General features: G+C 39.9%; 2 protein-coding genes across 7 annotated transcripts in view; both read left to right on the top strand.

Moving 5' to 3' along the window:
• The window catches only part of SHLD1 (shieldin complex subunit 1), a 112,140-nt gene extending 99,059 nt beyond the window's left edge, over positions 1-13,081 (top strand). For all 6 annotated transcript variants that reach the window (XM_086743413.1, XM_086743416.1, XM_086743412.1 and 3 more), the window contains one exon: positions 13,066-13,081. The gene's annotated coding sequence lies outside the window, so the exon portion shown is untranslated. The remainder of the gene's footprint in view (positions 1-13,065) is intronic.
• MCM8 (minichromosome maintenance 8 homologous recombination repair factor) lies at positions 211-17,965 on the top strand. Its single transcript, XM_086743408.1, has 19 exons — positions 211-250; positions 428-586; positions 759-833; positions 1,336-1,418; positions 1,601-1,750; positions 3,239-3,342; positions 5,310-5,508; positions 6,358-6,443; positions 7,555-7,706; positions 8,735-8,933; positions 9,738-9,768; positions 10,051-10,191; positions 11,876-12,017; positions 12,650-12,845; positions 13,127-13,334; positions 14,320-14,529; positions 15,227-15,303; positions 16,365-16,554; positions 17,873-17,965. Exons 2-19 carry the CDS (start codon positions 472-474, stop codon positions 17,963-17,965), a joined length of 2,451 nt encoding a protein of 816 aa, XP_086599534.1. The 5' UTR covers positions 211-250; positions 428-471.
• Positions 17,966-18,912: the final 947 nt, after the last annotated feature.

Raw genomic sequence — 18,912 nt, 5'->3', positions numbered from 1 at the left:
GAAGGGAAAGAGCCGACCAATGAGAGAGGGCGAGCCGCGCCTCCCGCTCCATGGAGACGCCGCACGCTCCCTCGTGATTGGTCGCAGAGCCGGAAGTGAGCCATCGGCGCCAAAATAGAACGGTGAGGGGGGAAGGTGAGGGTTTCCGCGTCTCCTCAGGGAGCGGCGATGGTAGCCCCTATGGGACAAAAGCCCTCGCTTGCTGAGGGAGGTTGGCGCAGTTTCGTCCCCTCATGGCTGGGGCCGCTTGGTGGGGAGCCCCCCCCTTTGCTTCTGGGGACCCTGGGTGTGGGAAGGGAGGGCCTGGTCTTCCTCAGGGCCTGTGCAGTTACCTCAGGGCCTGTGCAGTTACCTCAGGTGACGTTCCCCTGGCAAATCACCCTATTTTAAGTTAAATAACTTCTGGTAAAAATTTCTGTCTCTTTAGCTTAGTTTGACGTCGTGTCCCCAAACTGACACCAGCAGAGCGAGATGAGCAGGGACCTCAGAGGCAGGGGTTGCGCCCGGGGAAGAGGCTTTCGGGGCTGGCGAGGAGGATGGCGAGGCAGAGGACAGAAGGTAGAGTGGAGGAGAATGGCGGAACCCGGTGAGTCAGCTCCTGTGCCTCTCTCTGTTTTCTGAAGCTGTAGTGCTTTGTTGCTGAGGCAATTATAGCTATTTGTCTCCCTGTGGTCAAAAGAATCACTGAGAATACAACTTGGGATTTTTTAGAATCCACATTGGTTTAATCCCTGATTAATTTATTTATTTTTTTTTAGTAAGATCTCAACTAGTTCAATCAACGTTGGACCAGTTCATTCCCTATAAGGGCTGGAAACTTTATTTCTCAGAAGGTATTTTTAGACCAAAATTATACATAAAAAGTATGTCATTCTATTTTCTCTAGAGCTGGTTATAAGTTCCATAGCAAAGGGGGGATAAGTTCAATGGAAAGCAACTGAAATTAATACTCATTATATAAAAATGTGAGTACAGCAGAGATTTTGGGTTTGTGGCATACTGTAGTGTCTGTGGGTTCCAAACCTTGGAAAGGAATCTTGAATAGTGTTAAAATACAGTCTTTCTTAAGCCTTTTCAATTAGCCACATAAAACCTTCAGCCTGTCAAAGACTGGGATATACCTACTTTTCTTGATCCTATGTGCTTGTCCTATGTCATCTTAGACGAAGTTCTGTTTTATGACAGGTGTTAGAACATTCCTGTTATACTGTAGAGATTATGATCTTCCTCAGTTTTCTAATGCAGAAAAATAATGGAAGATAAATTGCCTCTTCATGTTATTTTGTGAAATGGAATTAGTTATGTCTGATACTAATTCAACGTGTTTTTAATTAGCTTATGCCAACAAGTCTCCTTTTGTCCTGAAGACTCAAGCCTTTGAAAAGTTTTTCATGCAACGCATTGAACTTTATGATAAGGTAAAAGCAAAACAAAACACTTCCCCCTGAACCAATCTATTGTTGGTACAATACACAAATTTTGTAATGTTATTGTCTCCCTCAAAAATAATCTCCGTCGTAGATATGAAATGTTTATGACGTGATTTGGAATGTTGCATTTATGATTTGAAGTGTATTTTATAACTTAAAATGTCTCGCAGGATGAAATAGAAAGAAAAGGAAGTATCCTTGTGGATTATAAGGAACTGATACAAGACAAAGAATTAACTAAATCAATACCAAATATATCAACTGAATTAAGGGATATGCCTCAGAAAATACTGCATTGTATGGGTCTGGCAATTCATCAGGCAAGTATGATGTTCTAATACGTAGAAGCATAAACCTCACAAAGAATCAGTGAGACTTAAAGGTAATTATGTTATAAACCCAAAATCTCTGGTTTCTGTCTTATAGAAATTTGTTTATTCACAACTCAAACTCTTCCATCTCTCTGCCATGGCCTACAAAATCATGTTTGGAAAATGCTTTAGTCTTGGTATATTTTGCTTATTCATCATCAAAGTAATTGACAAAAACTAAGTTTAGTTCTAACACTTACTTAACAGGGAGTTCTAATTCCTGTTTTATTAATATACTGGGAGTTAGGTGTCCCACGTCACACAGCTGGTGGGTGAATGGGGAGCAGATTCAGTAATTCCTGGCTCTATGCAATGGCTCTAAGGAGCCTTTCACTGCTTGTTGACAGGCAAGTCCTCAGATGTTTGTGCTTCAGTCAACATACCACACATTGACCAGCATTAAAGATTATTGTACATGTTCTTTTTCTTAACTAAAAGAAGCAACTACAACAAACCTGTTGATTTTATGTTACCTTTAAACTGTTCAGAAGCAGAAAAACACTGTTTAATGGAGGTCACTGGGCAGCAGAGGGCTCTTCAGATTTCAGCAGTGGGTCTGATCGTAAGGGCTGGTAATTAAATTTAATAGCAAATTGAATCCATGTTTGTCCTTGTTTGGGCTAGGACAGAACCCATTTTCTAATAAGTAGCTGCACTTTCTAGTAACTGCATTTTAGGTCAGTGTGAGAATAGCCCTAACACCTATTTTTTTCGCAGTTGGTGCTAGATAATGGTTACATTTGGCTGGGATAGAGTTAATATCCCATGCCACTGCTGGCATGAGATGAATACTCATGTTTTGGATTCTTGTTAAGAGAACTAAGGACCTCTTTGGTTTCCCACACTTCATAGGTAAGCAGGTGCACTTAGGTTGGGAGGAGCGGAGACAGGATATCTGACCCAAATTTGCCAACAGAATTATTGCATGCCATGAACATCATGCTCTAAATATAAAGTGGGAAGCTTGCTAGGAAGCGCGCTCTCTCTTTTGCCCTCCCACCTGGGCTCCGCTGCCTCTGGGGGTCTTACTTGCCCTCAGTGCCTCTTCCTGCTGCCCGATTTCCCCAAGTGCCCAGTGGTTCTCAGCATTTGCGGTGACTGTTGCATCCTTGGCAGTTGCTGCACTAGCAGTGGCTGCCATCTGGCATCTGCTGCTGGGGGTGCGTATCTCGTGACTGTTATTCGGGCTAAGTATAATTGTGTATATTTCTGTATATATATCATTCTTAGTATTAGTTTTAGTTTTATTGTTATATTAAATCTGGTGGGGTTTTTTTTGTCTCAAACCACGAGCTTTTCTTTCCTAATTTCTCTCCTCAAGTAGAAAGGGAATTGGGTGAGAGAGCAACTGCCCATTGGTTAGCCACCAATATAAGCGCTAAATGACCACAATGTTGCTTGAATACTATGTTTGGTCTGACTTTATGTTCTGTCTAGGTGCTAACAAAGGACCTTGAAAGGCATGCTGCAGAGCTGCAGGTGCAGGAAGGATTACCACTTGAAGGAGAACCTATAATAAACGTGCCTCTCATTCATGCTAGGTAATGGGTGTTGCTTGAGTCTTTGTTTAATTTTTCAGGAGGATCTATTTTGCCTCTTGTCTAACGGTTGCCAGTGTCCATGCGTGATGCTGAAGGCTTACTTGTTTATTTTATTGAGAGACTTGACTCTGTGAAGCTGTTTCTAGAAAAACAGTGTACGTTTTGCTTTTTTCTTCACGATGACAAAGTCTAGACTGTCATTGTGAAGACAAAAGCAACATGAGACCTACATATAAGCTGAACAAACAGCTTGTAACTCAAAAAACTTATAAGTAGAACAACTACTCTGTGAAACACATATTGATTAAAACCAGATAAATGTAGTTAAATTTCTGCTCTTTACTGTAGAAGTTAAGAATACGTTATGATCTAGTCTTTTGTAGCAAAAGGCTTGTCTTTGTGAGGAAGTTGATTCGGAGGGTGTGGACATAAACTACAGCTCGTAATAATAATAATAATTATTATTCCTTGTATGGATGCTCTGATAGTGGTGTATGAGGGTGTGTTATTTCATACTAGCTTAAATCCATTAACAGATTACTGGTAGAAAGTCTCAAGACTATTAATTCTAATTAATCAAAATTAAATTTGAAGAAGCTGAGGGTACACTAATTATGAACAAGCATGCACTTACAAGAATCATAATTACTGTTATTTTAAAAATGTGACTTCCTTTGAGTTCTTAATGAAACAAACCCTTAGCACTTTTTTTTTTTTTCTTTGTCAGAATTAATGGCATCTCAGACTTCAGGGGTTTGAGGGGGACTGGGAGTAGAAGCCTTATTTGAATTTGGTTTGGTTCAGGTTTTTTTCTTTTTTTCCTGCTGGTACTGGTTTGCTATGAGAAAGCATCATGTTCTGGCATGGCAGGTGGATTTAATTTGTGAGTTTGTCACACTACGATACATTTTTAAGTTTTACGTTATTATAAAACTGCACCCTTTTAATTACACAGTAGAATGTGTTTAGGGAAAAACTTGTGGCTGAAAAAGGTATATACAAGCTCTCAGATTCGAAGAGACAGTTATGGACTGTTATCCTGTAGAGAAAAGTATTCAGTAAGTCAATAAAAGATCATGCTCCTAAAATGGTTCTGCAGCATAGGCAGGGTTGAGCAATGAGATGGGGTGTGCGGGGTCCTAAGCAGAAGGAGCAGGGAAAACCCTGGCTTTCACGAGCCAGACTCTTTTCATCGGTGCCCAGTGACGGGACAAGGGACAGTGGGTACAAATTAAAATACCTAAAATTTTAATGTGAACAGAAGAAAATGCTCTTTTGCTGTAAGAATGGTCAAACACTGGCACAGGTTGCCCAGAGAGGTTGTGTAGTCTCCATCTGCAAACGTATTCAAAACTCAGCTGAACATGGACCTGGGCAGCTTCCTCTAGCTGACTCTGCTTGAGCAGAGGGTTGGACTAGACAGTCTCATGAGGTGAGCTCCCTGATAAATGATTCTGTTTAAAATTTGTTATTCTGAGTGATTTAGCTGGCTATTCTTTGTCATGTGTTGTACCTGATGACAGGTTCTTATATCCTTGAAATATGAAAATCCACTATTCCTTTTGGAGCATAGGCATAATGCATCTTTGATCCTTTTGAATTGCAAGTCTAAATTCTGGTCTTAATCTGAAATTAATTCAAAGAGACAGTTATAGATGACTATAAAGTAATTTCCGTGGTATGACTAGTCTGTTGTTTACAGGAGGGAGGTGTCACTATACAAACACAGTGTACAGCTGTCGAGGTATAAACACGTGGGGAATGTTAAATGTTATGCTGCTTTCTAGGACAGGAATCAAGGACTCTGCCATGGGTCCACAGACAAAATCTTTCTAATAATTGCTCTGGATTATTGTTAATAATCGGTGCGTAAACATTTTTTTTTGCTGTTGTTTGTGTTTGTTTGCTTTCGTTCTCTATTTAAGCATGGTAAGCTTTCAAAATGTTAACCCTTAACTTTTGTCTAGGGTGTACAACTATGACCCGCTAACTCAGCTGAAAAATGTTCGTGCCAACTGCTATGGAAAATACATTGCCTTGCGTGGTACCGTTGTGCGTGTCAGTAACATTAAGCCTCTCTGCACTAAGCTAGCTTTTGTATGTGGCACATGTGGAGATGTGCAGAGTGTTCCTCTGCCTGATGGGAAATATACTCTTCCAACTAAGGTAAGTTAAAACCACCTAACTTTATACTTTTCCCTTATATGTAGTGACTTGGAAAAAAGCAACACCACTGGTATTAAAAAAAAAAATAATAAAATCTGATATTTAAAGCTAGGCTGAACAACTGACACATTAGGAAAAAAAGAAAAAAATTACCATGCAACACTGTCCTACTGCATAACCTTGTTTTTTGGAAAAGAAAAAATGTATTCTGCTGAAACGAAAGGAATATATAGAAACTCCCTCTAATGCAGAAAAAATTTTCTTCTGTTCCTTTTCAGCACTTAAGTTTAAAAAGCCTCCTCCTCCTCGCTGCAGTGGTTTCCCATTATTGGATTTGGGCTTTTTTTTGTGGGTTTTGTTTAGAACTTTGTTTCATTTCATTTAGGACAGTGCCAATCATTTATGTTACCCGATGTGCTTGAGTGAAAAAATTATCTCCTGTGGAACATCTACGCGTATTCCAAAAAGTAAAACAAAACAAAACAAAAAAACCCAAAACAATCAACAACAACAAAATACCCCCCACTCTCCCCCAAGACCCTACACAAAAAACCACCCAGTACCTCCTCCCCTTAACTCCCAAAAAACTCAAACCAGGTCACCAAGGGGATCAATTTAGCTGTATTTGCTCTAACGACTAGGAGTCAAGGTTCAGTGTGTGCTTGATAACTCTTCTTTAATTATGTATGTGCGAATTTGTAGCCCTAATTTAACTAGCTTTTTTTTTTTTTCTGAAATGGTGTTAATGAATCGCATTGCCTTATTTGGTTTAAAAAAAGAAAGCAAAGCAATTTCAAATTATGTTTTTTAAAAAAAGTTGAGAATTAATTAGAACTACTGTTGTTACAGTGCCTTGTTCCTGAGTGCCGTGGCCGATCCTTCACAGCTGACAGAAGCTCTCCTTTAACCACTACAGTGGACTGGCAGTCTATTAAGTAAGCATCTCTTTCCTTCTGCACAAAAATGTAATGCAACAGAGTAGTCAAAAGTGACAGGATGCCTCATACCATGTTACATTGTGTACTTTCAATAATCTCATTCTTTTGCAGCAAGCACTCCTCAAAACTGATGTTACAAAGCAGTTGCTCTGTCTGAGCACTAGTATACTTTGTATATTAAACCAACTCAATAGAATAGCTTCTTGGAAATTCCTCCTACCATGACTGAGTTCTTTCAGAAGAGTTCAGTTTGTGCTCTTTGCAGCTTTTCTCGAGCTTCAGAAGATTTTTTTTTTCTTGTCCATCCTGTTAGCTTACTGCAGTAAGGGTGTCAGCTTGGAAAAAAAACCAGGAAAGCTTACTCTTTCCCACTTCTTAGACTCAGATTTTGTAAGTTCACGTGCTCTGTATCAAAAGTCTTATTGTGCAAAGTGACATCTAAATCTGTTTTTCTTTATTAACATTCTGTAATATAAGTAATTTAAAAAAAAGTGCTGACATTCTTGTCAGCAGCTCTAGAGGGTGCTGTTAATCACAGTTTCTTAAACGCTTCACTGAGCTTAAAGTAAAACTATCAAGAGCTGTAAGTGCGGAGCCAAAACTGTAACCTTTTAAAGAACTTGCTAGTTGCTAGCCTTTTACCACTATACAAAGAGTGAGCTACTGTTCTTGTTGTAGTCTGAGGAATTTCTTGGGCTTTGCTAGGGTTAAAATGCAAATTAAGCATTCATCAGGGCTATAATGTCTGACTTCCTAATTTTTGTACATGATATCAGTCTTGCTTCACATACTGTACTTATTTCTACATGACCATGCTCATCAGTGCTAGAAAACCTGAATTTCAACATTGATTATTACTTCTGGAGTTCATAGTTATAGTCTTTCTGGGGTTTATGTGTAAAGTTTACCCATTTATTAAAGTCTGAACGGAAAAAGTCTGTTTCTCCAAATTCAGCACTGCTGTTTCTAGTGTTTTTCAGGGCATTTCCACTGTTTTCCTTCTCAATTTGGAAAAAGTTGGTTGGAAGTACACAGCTGCAGATCTTGTATGCCACTTCTGAATTGGAAGTGTTATGCGTGGAGAGTGCGCTCACCTCGTTTTTTGCAGGCTGCAGGAGCTCATGTCAGATGATCAGCGAGAAGCAGGCCGAATCCCTCGCACAATCGAATGTGAACTGGTTCAAGATCTTGTGGACAGCTGTGTCCCAGGAGATATGGTCACAATTACAGGGATAGTAAAGGTGTCGAGCACTGAGGAAGGTAAAACACATCATCTGAGAACACACTTTACATAGGGTGGGGATTTTTCTAGTGATTACACAAGAACAACGGCCATCTCCCTTAATCTGAGCTCTTGGAGTTATAAATGCAGTAAGTGTTTATTTCTTCAGAAGTTCCCGAAGTTTTATAACAAGGAGTTATTTTGAAAAGGCCAGAAGCAGTGCTCTCCAAGAGGAGCACTGTCTCTAACGTCTACTTATAGAGAGAGGATTTTGCAACCCACTGACCAACTATGGTCCTGAATCCAAAGTGCCAGTCTGACATCTGATGGTTTAGTATGTCACCTGAAAGCCTTCTCTGGACCACTGATGTAAGGGGACATCCTTATTTCCTGAAGTCTCTCTGAGACTCATTATTTGCTTAAACTTTTCCCTTTAATATCTCCTTCAAACAACAGGAAAACTGTCACACTATTGTGAAGGAGTGTTATCTGTCTTCACTTAGTCCTCCTTGGAGAAATTTTACAACTCTTTTTATTTATTTTTTTTTCGCCAAAGTGAAGCTGTAATAGAATATCTTGCAGAGAACTGCAGTACTGATTTACCCTAAGACCACATTTTCTGCTCAGTAATCATTGGGGGGTTATAGAAAATGATTAATTATTAAGCTACATGCTTAATTCTTCTGCACTATGGATTTTTCTCCTCTAAATATTGAATGGAAATATATTCTAGTCAAAAGTTGAATATAAAAATTTAAAATAAATTAAAATTCCTGGATAACTTCATTTATTTTAGGAGAAAATTCTCTCTATATACATACACTATCCTAATCCAGCAAAATATTTTATTGTATACCTAAATGGTGGGAACGCAAAGAGCAAATATAGCTAGAAATTTACTTACTTGCATCAGTTTTTGAAAACGCAGCTGTTCAATTACTTAAATATGAACATTTTGCACATGGCTGTACTTAATATTCTGAATTACCTTATGCTATTTGTAAATAACATCAGTACTTAATGATAGAAAAAAAAATCCTTCATCCTTTCTCAATTTTTCTAACAGGAGCTTCTAAAAATAAGAATGACAAGTGTATGTTCTTGCTGTACATTGAGGCAAATTCTGTCAGCAACAGTAAAGGACAAAAACCAAAGAATTTTGATGAAGAGACTTTTCAAAGACCATTCATGGAGTTTTCACTTAAAGATCTCTATGCTGTTCAAGAAATTCAAGCTGAGGAAAATCTGTTCAGGCTCATTGTGAAGTAAGTTGTGCGAGACCTAGACTAGGTCTAGGATTAGACTTCTGAATTGGCATGACCAATGTCAGACAACTGTGACAGCCAATCTTAAAACTATGAAATGTCTAAGGCTTGTGCAATAGATACCACAGAGATTTAACAAACTTTAGTGGACAACAGGCTTGGGAGAAATTTGAAGTATTGCAGTGGGGGGTGGTGTTAGGGCTCTGGGAGGGATTTAAGGATACAGGGAAGTTAGGATTACTTTAGTTCTACCCTGAAACAGAAAGCTATGGGTAAAAAAAACCCAATTAATTAATTTTCCTCCTCATTGAGTAAATTCCACTCACAAGTATTGTTTTGTTCTCCACTCTAATTTTCTACAGCAGAGGAAAGAGATGTGAGAACTAAGCAGAGGGTGTGAAAGACCCTCAGTTCAGCCTGAGAAGTACTCTTCTAGCTGGGGTGTCCCTCAGGCCCTCTCACTGGAGTCAAAGAACACAAAACTAGCACGTTTAAAAGGAGGGTTACAGGTAGTTACTTGGTTACGATAAGAATGGGTGCAGAAACCATTGGGAAACTGGTTCTCCTCTGTTTGTATGAACTCAGGTGAAAGGCGCTTCTTATTTCAAGCGTATCTGGTTATCTGAAAATTTCAATAAATTTGATGCTGCTGATTTAAACTGATTTTGTTGGAAATTCAGCAACAGCTAACCAAAGTTTTATGTGCTTAAAGAGGTATTGTATCATGAGATAGACAGAACAAGTGATTATTTAATAGTAATACAAGATTTATTTCCCCTTATGTTAGTGTTCTTTGTTTTTCAGCTCGCTCTGTCCTGCAATCTATGGCCATGAGGTAAGTGACTTAACGGCTCTGCTTGCAACTTCAGTTTGAAATGTTTATGCCACAGTAAACTCCTAAAAGATTTATAAAGCTTATCTGGGGTGGGAGGAAGGGGAAGGGAAGTATTTACTGGTGACTGTGATTCACATTTGCTTTCAGTGACAAGGAGACGGCAGCCTTATACTGTTAAGTTCAGCTATCCGAAGGAAAGGGTTATTACAGCCAGTTCTAGAGAGCTGTCAGCATTGGTCACCACGATCAAATACTTATTAATGTTGGTATGTGCCACTACAGATTGTAAAGGCAGGTTTGGCTCTGGTGTTATTTGGAGGATGTCAGAAGTTTGTAGATGACAAGAACAGAATCCCGGTGCGAGGAGATCCACATGTTCTGGTTGTTGGAGATCCAGGATTAGGAAAAAGTCAAATGTTGCAAGTATGGGTTGATATATTTCTACTGTCTGATTGTATTTTTCTTTAATTCCTTGCTATCTTGACTTCTTGTAAGCATGGTAGGATAGCTGTGCTAAGACCAAAGGGTTGCTTGAACCTGGCTGGAGCTGTATTTTCATGTAGGATGTATCAAATACAGGATAGTACCCAAAGGACTGCCCTGCTGTCCTCTGCTTCCAGAAAGCCTTGCAGAAGTGATCCAGCCTGTTAAAACACTTACCAAAGTAGGTACACTTGGTCAAGCCTGTAGGCTTTCAAGTATAGGGTTGCTATCCTGCCCTTAAATAGTTTATTTTCACCAATCGTTTTCCCTGGTGAGGAGTTTTACTCCTTCCTATCTTCATTTAGGTGATCCACTGTCAAATAAAATAAGTATGCTCTTGGAACTAATGCAACTTTAAATACCATGTCACTCACCTTCTGTGAGGTTTACTTCCATTCTCTTACCCTATTTCTATGTTCCTAGCACAGATCTCGGCTTTTTGGGAAAGGGACCTGCTGCTGCATTTGGGTTTTAATCTTGATGGGCATTTCTGCATGACTGTGACAAAATCAGTTAGTAATGCAATTTTTTTCCTCTTAAACTGCATGGTTTTAAAGTCTTTTCCTGTGGTTACAGTGAAGTGAAAGATGGACAGAGTTTGCTTAGACCTGCAGCATTGCATACCTCTTTTAAAAAATCTGAGTCTTTCTAATGTGGACATGTTATGTTAGGATATGACTTGCAATAACTTAACCGAAGTGATGGATTTGTATGCAAGCATCTCAGCAAGCAAATTTTTAAATTATTTTTTTTATAAATAGGGACTCTCTACCATACAGTAAAAAACTACTTATTTTTTTTTCACATCACTACTAAATAATGGAAAAGCTAGTAATCTGTTCTTCAGATGAGACCCTGAGACAAGGCTCCCCTCAGTCATCACTGTCACAGAAAAAAATTGCCAAGGAGAAAATCAAAGCTGTGTAGGAGCTATTTTCTTCTTGTTGGGTTTGTGGGTTTTTTTATTCAATACTCAGTGCCAGTCACATAGCTGGTACTGAACAAATATGCTTTGGGTGTTACGTTTTATTTAAAACAGAGGCACCAGTAACTATAGAGATTTACAGGGAAAATCCAGTTCTAATTGTATTCTAGGCAAATTTAACTGCAGTGTGTCTGTGTTCAAGCTTGCCACGCTTTGCTCTTCTAGTTCACATTTCAAATTGTAGGCTGCTTTCTTGATACTAGAGGCATGGAGAAGACTAGGATTGTCCTTTGTCCTCTAGCTGTGAGAACTATGCATGCTTCCTCTGAAGCAGCTTGTGCTGGGCACTAGGACAAGATGTTAGTCTAAATAGACTTTGGGGTCTGAAGATACAGAAGCTATAGATCCATGGTGGATACCATGTCCCCAAGCATTTCAACATACTTTGAAATGTAAGTGCTGTCCCCAAAGCCATAGCAGGTTTGATAACACAGTAGACTTGTGCCACAAGTATTGTGACCAAAGTTATTAATAGTGTTTTGCAGAAGTATGTGTCTTGGGGTTGCAAGGAGTTATAACTTTACTGTTGTGCCATGTTAAATAGAAATAAATTTGTGTTTACTTTGAATTGTTTCTCTAGAATAAGGCTTATGAAATTCTTCACCTCGGGGAGGGAAAAAGTATTTATTTGTCTTCTAGGCAGTGTGTAACATTGCTCCTCGAGGTGTGTATGTTTGTGGCAATACTTCCACCAGCTCTGGCCTGACTGTTACACTGTCTAGAGACGGCGCTTCTGGAGATTTTGCCTTGGAAGCTGGTGCTTTAGTGCTTGGAGATCAAGGTACTATGTCTAATGCTGCAGGGTTTGTATGATGGTATGTGGGGGGCAGGGGTGTGTGTGCTGATGAGTCTAAGACTAACTACAGTGCTTGTGTAACTGCAGACTAAAAATGTAAACTCAAGTGTTGGCTTTCCACACCTTAGAAAGTTCTGAGCTTCTCCAGTGATTTCTCTGGAGGTGGTTTCTGGTTCCCTAGGGCTTAAGATGTGAAGGAAACGGGAGTTCTGCAATTCACATACCAGCCTTACTTAATGCGTTGAAGAACTAGGATTTCCTTGTTGAGAAATCTCTGAATTAATGGCAGCTGCTGGACTCACTGTTTCTGAAAAATAGCTGGCTTATGAGATTGTTGTCTCTTTCTATTGTTAAAAAGCTTGTTTTGTCAATTTTGTAATCAAGACACTGCTTCCACAAGTCAGGCCAACTTCAGAATGGTTCAGCTGCGGCACCATGAAATTAAAACAAACCTGGCTGAAATGGAGACTTGGTGTGATGTCTCCTGCAGTCCCTAAGATGTTAGGTTGGATTTCTGATGGATTGTAACATACAGCCTGTCAGCACTAGATGGTAGCATACACTTATCCATCAGTTAACTTGTTGTCTGATAAGTTGTTGTCTTGTGTTAATTCCAGGTATTTGTGGAATAGATGAATTTGATAAGATGGGAAACCAGCATCAGGCTTTGTTGGAAGCCATGGAACAGCAAAGCATCAGCCTTGCCAAGGCTGGCATTGTCTGCAGTTTGCCAGCTCGGACGTCTATTGTTGCTGCAGCAAACCCAGTTGGAGGACACTACAATAAAGCCAAAACAGTGTCTGAGAACTTAAAGTGAGCACTTTCTGAAATGCTGCTTACATAGTTCACATTCAGGAGTGGGTGCTTCTAGCAGTCTTGTAGTTTGTATGTAATTGCTTTCTAATTTCCTGGAGCTTGAACTCAAACTTACGGTAATAATTTTTCATGGCTTTTGAGAGAGAAATTGCTGTTCTACTCTATTCTGAATGAATGGGACAATATTTTTTTTTAAAATGTCTTTGAAGTGGAGCAGCATTGCTGTAGTTTTTCCACTTTTTTACAAGCATTATGTGGTTTTCTTGCCCTTACTCTAGAATGGGGAGTGCCTTACTGTCAAGATTTGATTTAGTTTTCATTTTGCTGGACACCCCAAATGAAGATCACGATCACTTGCTGTCCGAGCATGTGATGGCGATCCGAGCTGGAAAGCGGGCAGCCTGCAGCAGTGCTGTTGTGACTCGTACACAGGATCGCTCTGTTCTCGAAGTTGTTCCGGATCAACCGCTGCTTGAAAGACTTAAGGTAGGCTTTGTCCTATGACTGCTGCTATGCCCCTTCCTGTGGTGTTCCTTGCATTGGGACCTGGCAACCCTGACTTCAGGGTCCTCAGTCTCCCACTCACATTTTTCTCATGATAATTGGCTCTGAATTAAAGAGGAAGCATTTAAGGTTCCAGCCACCAGCTTCTACCAATTGTCCGTTGTAGCTAACATTACCTGCCCTGCTAAAGAGATGCTAAAGATGTGTTTCAAGCCATCGTCCTCTCCACACAGAAGAGAACTTACTATTAGCTGAGCTGGTGTGGTTTTTTTGTGGGGGTTGTTTTTTTGGGTTTTTTTTTGGTTGTGGTAGTGAGAAGACACTTTGCATGAGATGCTCTATAGCAAATTTGCTGTGTTAGATTTCAATAAAGAGCTACAGAACTAGACTGGATATAATAATTTGATATAACATGATGTGCTGTGAAGTATTGAATCAGAATAAGGCAGTGTGTAACCAAATCCTTGGGCATCTGCAACTCATGGCAAATTTTGGCATTATAAGAGAGGAAGCAAATTCCTTATTAAACCGAAGTGATCAGTTTGAGGGCTGATATTGTCAAATGCCCGGTCTTGGGAGAAATATTCTCTACTGGAGCTAAATCCATGCACTTTTGGAAATGGAATATCAGCAGTGATGGTTTAATCTTTTGTGGAGATATAACAATTAGGAAATCAGATTTTCTCTTTTTGAGAAAGAATTCTTGATAAAGTTAAATAATATTTGGCCCTTCCTATCATTGCAAATGAGAAGCTTTGGCTGCTTTTTCTGAAATGGCCAAGTGTGTTTAATTACATGTCTAAGCATAGTGTATGGACTTTAAGTAAACAGTTCGTATATGAAGCACAAAAGCACTTATAGTGAAGATTTCACCAGATAAAGCATAGAAGATGAAGATTTTATGTTAAAATTTATATTGTATAGGGTTCTGACAGAGAGAAATCTAAGCTTTTTGTAATTGGGTTAGATCTTACCAGGAGAAAACTTTGATGCCATTCCACATCAGCTGCTGAGGAAGTATGTCGGATATGCTCGGCAGTATGTTCACCCAAGTTTATCTCCAGAAGCTGCTCAGGTCCTCCAGGAATTCTACCTTGAGCTCCGGAAACAGAACCAAGGAGTAGACAGCACACCAATCACCACGAGGCAGCTAGAGTCACTGATTCGACTTACGGAGGTAAATGCAAGCTGTAACACTTAAGAGATTGAAAGCAAAGAGAATATCCCTAAACTACTAGTGATATCCTATAATCTTTGACAGCTTATTCACTGCTATGCTTTTTTGTTGTGTTTAAAAAAAAAAAAGTGAGAATGCAAGAGAGTTACAAATGCTTAAGAGCTACTGTTGCTTAAAGCCTCTTATAAAGTAAAACACCTTTGAGGGGTGGAAAGAGAATCTATCACATTTTCCCAAAAGGAGAAAAAGTAGGTGCAGGCAGAGACAAGTTGCTGCCCATCTTGAACTTAACCTGCTGCTGTTTTCCCTAACGCTATGCCTTAATAATACTATTTGTGTTCTGCTGCTTCCCAAGAATGATAGAATCATAGGATGGTTTGGGTTGGAAGGGACCTTTAAAGGCCATCTAGTCCTCTAGGAGGAGGGACATCTTCAACCAGATCAGGTTGCTCAGAATACACTGTTAAAAAGCAAATAAATTCCAACCTACAACACTAAAAATGTGAGTATGCAGGAGATGATGTTGAAATGCTATCGAAAAAATAGAGGAATCTTCCTCTAAATCCTGTAGGCTCAAGTTCCATCTCTGCTCCTAAAATCTGTGCTTATTGTAGGGTGATTGTAGCCTTTTTCCACATCATATAATACATCTTAAAGATACCTTTGTGGGTTTTTTTTTTGTTTGTTTTGTTTTAAGGCACGATCAAGGCTGGAATTAAGGGAGAAATCTACCAAGGAGGATGCTGAGGATGTAATAGAAATAATGAAATACAGGTAATACACACTGCTTTAAAAATAAACAAAGCATCAGGGTGCTATTCATTGCACAGCTTTTTTTAATACAGGTATGCAAACACAGTGAAGAAATGACTTTATCAGGCCTAGGCCCATGATACCAATATTCAGATTTGTTCCGTCTTCTTTAAAATCTGACAGCAGCCCTAAGTTGAATACGATCACTTAGACCTTTGAGCTGTATCATCATAGTGGTTATAGAATCATAGAATAGGTTGGGTTGGAAGGGACCTTCAAAGGTCATCTAGTCCAACCCCCCTACAAGGAGCAGGGACATCTCCAACCAGATCAGGTTGCTCAGAGCCCCGTCCAACCTGGCCTTGAACATTTCCAGGGATGGGGCACCTACCGTCTTCCTGGGCAACCTGTTCCAGTGTTCAACCACCCTCACTGTAAAAATTTTTTTCCTAACATCTAATCTGAATCTACCTCCCTCTATTTTGAAACCATTACCCCTCGTCCTATCACAACAGGCCCCCTTTAGGTACTGGAAGACCACTATCAGGTCTCCCTAGATCTTCCTCTACTCCAGCCCCAACTCTCTCAGCCTGTCCTCACAGGAGAGGTGCTCCAGCCCTCTGATCATCTTCGTAGCCCTCCTCTGGACCCTCTTCAATTGGTCCCTGTCCTTCTTATGTTGAGGGCTCCAGAACTGGATGTAGTACTCCAGGTGGGGTCTCACCAGGGCAGAGTAGAGGGACAGAGTCACCTCCCTCAACCTGCTGGCCATGCTCCTCTTAATGCAGCCCAGGATGCAGCTGGCTTGCTGGTTATGAGTATCAGTGCTCTGTAATTTAGACGTGAGGCACTGCCAAAGGTTTTTCTCTTGCGTGATTACTCTCTGTTGTGGTTGAACAATTTCAGTTCAGAAGTGACTTGGGCAGATGCTTAGTCTAAATTCCCTAGATAGTGACTTTCTTCCTAGGGGATGGTTTCCTATGCGGCTTCTGATAACTTTCTTTCTCAGCAGTTGTGTTTCAGGAAGCAAAATAATGCACTCCTGCTTTTACCTCCTGTCGATCTTTTCAATATATTTTTAGCATGCTGGGAACCTACTCAGATGAATTCGGAAAACTGGACTTTGAGCGTTCACAGCATGGGTCTGGGATGAGCAATCGGTCACAAGCAAAAAGATTTATTTCTGCCCTCAACAGTATTGCAGAGAGAACTTACAACAATCTCTTTGACTTGCAACAGCTTCGACAGATTGCGAAGGAGCTACAAATACGAGTAAGTTTGGAAATCCAGCGTTTTTTCAACAACAAACTACAAGACCAGTTAAAACTATTTATTGTAACATGAAAATTGGAAAAGGCATATCTGTTTTGTCTCTGAAATCAACAGAAATAAGCAGCGCTTGCTGCTTTTAGGCTGAGCACTCTTCCTGAATTGCCTTTGTTTGTAAGCTTTACTGATCTTACTAGCTGTTGGACAGCAACAACCCCTTGCACTAGTAGCAGTTGGGTCTGCTTCTGAAGCTGGTCCTTAACAAGATCCTGCTTTGCTTTGTGAAAGCCAATTTTGGTTTCAGTATACTTTACTCCCTCTGGCTCCCCAGGGGACGCACCTATTTTAATTCCCAAATTTAGACTGTTGTGGTGTCTCTGTTCTGTTTCAGCAGTGCAGTGACGTTTCTGCTTGGCCTTCTCTGGCCCAATTATGCCTTTAGGGTTTTCATTCTTGCTTCAGGTGTCCTGCTGTTGTAACTTGATGTAGGACACGTGGCCTACACACAATGTGCTTTATCCTGTGATGGAATTGCATTCTGTACTTGTGGGGGACTTCAGCCAAACAAAAATATCAATAGCTAATTCTACTTTTTGCTTCATGATAAAAAGCTTTAAATGCCAATTTAAAACTTAAAACTGGATTTCCGTTAAGGAGTGAAAAGTAGCGATAATTAATTTCTCTTTATGGAACTTATTATGGGCAGTCATGCTGTTCTTCCTGTTACCTGGTTGGTACTTGGGCCTCCTGGAGCAAGATGGCTTCAGTTGCCAAACTTGTTCAAATGGGGACCATATGTAAGATTGGATTTGGTGTGAATCCTGCCTGACAGAACGTGTTATTGCCAGCTCTATTTTCACATGATCATTCATTCAGTGATTAGTTACTTAAAGCTAATTCAATTAATTCTAATTTTCCCTTTATATATAGAATATTTTTTTTTTGCCCATTCAGAAGTTTTATACCTGTAACAAATACTTGGAAATCAGAGAGACTTCTAGAAATCAGACTTTTTTTGGCAGATACTTGTGTTCCAGGACTTGGATTTATACATATGTAACCGTATACTTTCTGCATGTCACAAAGTGCAGAACACCTGTTCTATGTAACACCACAGTATGAACAGCGTGGGAGTAAAGAACAAAAGGGTGCAACTGACTGTATGCCACCTCCAGGTCAGCCATTTGCTAAGGAAACTAACCTATTCTTAGCTCACTTTATCTCACTAAGTTCTTTGAAACTGCTTGTGTTGCTTTACGTCAGATAAAATGTCATTCTTCTAATTTGATATTTACTTTTGCCTGCCTTTTTCTTTTCCCAGGTATCTGATTTTGAAAGCTTTATTGGATCCCTAAACGATCAGGGTTATCTTCTGAAAAAAGGTTCAAGAGTTTATCAGCTTCAGACCATGTGACAAACTTTGAGACATAGATGTTACATCTGGAACGGACTGATGGAGCTGCAGCAGTAAAGCACGCTGAACTGCAGCCTAAAGCGGCAGTCGATGCGCTGCGGGCACCGTCGCTGACTGAGGGGTGAGACTCCCTTTCAGAAACTCGCGATGCCCTCAGGCTTGCTTTAAGCTGCCGCAGGACAAACTGACACGTGGTGTGCCGCTTGGTTCATCCTGTAGGCCTGCTAGCCCTAGCGACACCGTGTAAGATTAGCATGTACTTCGTCGTCCCTGTGGAGCGGGAAGAGTATTTCATATTGACGTTACGCAGGTTTTCCTTCTAAACTTAGTGATGTTGGACCCACACATTTAAAACCAGAAATCTTTCATGAGAAATGATGAGTTGTGCTTTTAGCATTGTAGTTCATTTGAGGAATTTAAAGTGGAGAAATGTTTCCAAAAAGTTGGGAACCTTCAGGTTGAGACAACACACTTTCGTAGCTCTAAGAAATGAGACCTTATTGAAATTGACTTAATTTTCTGCTTTGCAGCTCTGTATTTATTGTTCTTTGAGATTTTATTTGAAATGCAGGTTTGATTTAAGAAAATATCCTTATTACAATACTTAAAATCCAACTCCTGTTTTACAAATTTGTCTTTCGTTAAACTTCATATATGAGAAATGGGTGATTTGTTCAAGAGCGTTATACTGTAACAGTGAACATTACTGTGTTAACAGCCACTACAAGATACATCAGGTGAACATGTGCTGTATGTTTCTGTGTAACTCTTCTCCTGACACAGAAGAACGTGTGTTCTGCAAGAGCAGAGTGCTGAATGTTTTCAGACTTTTATGAAATCAGAATGATTGTGTAGTGCAATAAAATGGCTGAAGAGAAGCTTTCTGTGTGAGTATTAACAAACAAACACACCTCCCCCCTCAATTTTAAAAAATAACCGATACTTCT

Source organism: Chlamydotis macqueenii, chromosome 3 (assembly GCF_036417535.1).
Source record: "Chlamydotis macqueenii isolate bChlMac1 chromosome 3, bChlMac1.mat, whole genome shotgun sequence".
In the NCBI taxonomy this organism is placed as follows: domain Eukaryota; kingdom Metazoa; phylum Chordata; class Aves; order Otidiformes; family Otididae; genus Chlamydotis; species Chlamydotis macqueenii.
The sequence above is the reverse complement of the archived record's forward strand: the minus strand, read 5'-3'. Positions and strand labels throughout refer to the sequence as shown.